The 736-nt window shown below is 58.0% G+C and overlaps 1 protein-coding gene across 1 annotated transcript; it reads right to left on the bottom strand.

Moving 5' to 3' along the window:
• Positions 1-41: 41 nt before the first annotated feature.
• Positions 42-706, bottom strand: LOC104917174 (maestro heat-like repeat-containing protein family member 1). Its single transcript, XM_010728283.1, has 3 exons — positions 581-706; positions 287-409; positions 42-173 (listed from the first exon to the last, which is right to left on the bottom strand). Exons 1-3 carry the CDS (start codon positions 704-706, stop codon positions 42-44), a joined length of 381 nt encoding a protein of 126 aa, XP_010726585.1.
• Positions 707-736: the final 30 nt, after the last annotated feature.

Below are 736 nucleotides of genomic sequence, written 5' to 3'. Positions count from 1 at the left end.
CACGCTTTGAGCTCTCACCCGGCAGCTGCAGCTGTAGAGCATCAGGATGTTGCCCACGATGTCTCCCTCCAGGTGGGCGAGCAGCTGTCCTTGGAGGCACGCAGTGCCAAGCTGCCGTGGGCGAGCATGAGAGCGCTGCGTGTGGCATGAGCTCTCGTGCTGTCCAGCTCCATCTGTGTGGGAAGAAATGCCTTGAGACACTTGTGATGCACCTGGGCTCCCAAGGCAGGAGCTGCTGTGAAAATAAGGCAGAAGAATGCCAAGATGGAAACCCGTAACGCTTTACCTTCTTGCTCCTGGAAATCCTCGCATTGCGGCCTTTGTACAGCCTGGACACAAACATGGTGAGCGTGGCCAGGACTGTCTGGAAGTTGCTCTCAGCAGCATGGCTGAGAAGAGAGATGATTCCCTGCACAAAAGAACAAGGGGCAGTTGGCACAGGCCTGAACCTACAGGTCCTCCGCTGAGGAAAATGGCAGCAGTGAGGAGATGGAAAGGCCCGGAGCAGGGCCAGGAGAAGCCCTCTGCCCCAGGGACAGAGCGAGGATGCTCGCAGGAGCTGGAGGAGAGGAGAGCTCACCTGGGCCTCACATGGCTCCTCCGCGTTTGCTTCCTCCAGGTGCTGCAGCAGCTTCTCCTGGACGTGGAGGACTCTCTTACAGGCTCCCAGCACTGTCCCCAGAGCCTTGTACAGGAAAGACTGCATGGGAAGGGAAGGAAAGGAAGAAGCTGAGAT

The sequence above is a fragment of the Meleagris gallopavo genome, unplaced genomic scaffold, assembly GCF_000146605.3.
Source record: "Meleagris gallopavo isolate NT-WF06-2002-E0010 breed Aviagen turkey brand Nicholas breeding stock unplaced genomic scaffold, Turkey_5.1 ChrUn_random_7180001956960, whole genome shotgun sequence".
NCBI lineage: Eukaryota > Metazoa > Chordata > Aves > Galliformes > Phasianidae > Meleagris > Meleagris gallopavo.
The sequence above is the reverse complement of the archived record's forward strand: the minus strand, read 5'-3'. Positions and strand labels throughout refer to the sequence as shown.

Excerpts from the sequence above, each read along its gene's own strand:
- LOC104917174 (XM_010728283.1), bottom strand. The coding sequence starts at position 706 with ATGCAGTCTTTCCTGTACAAGGCTCTGGGGACAGTGCTGGGAGCCTGT. Across the intron at positions 410-580 it reads AGGAGCCATGTGAGGCCCAG|GGAATCATCTCTCTTCTCAG; the intron begins GTGAGCTCTCCT and ends TCTTTTGTGCAG. Across the intron at positions 174-286 it reads GGATTTCCAGGAGCAAGAAG|ATGGAGCTGGACAGCACGAG; the intron begins GTAAAGCGTTAC and ends CTTCCCACACAG.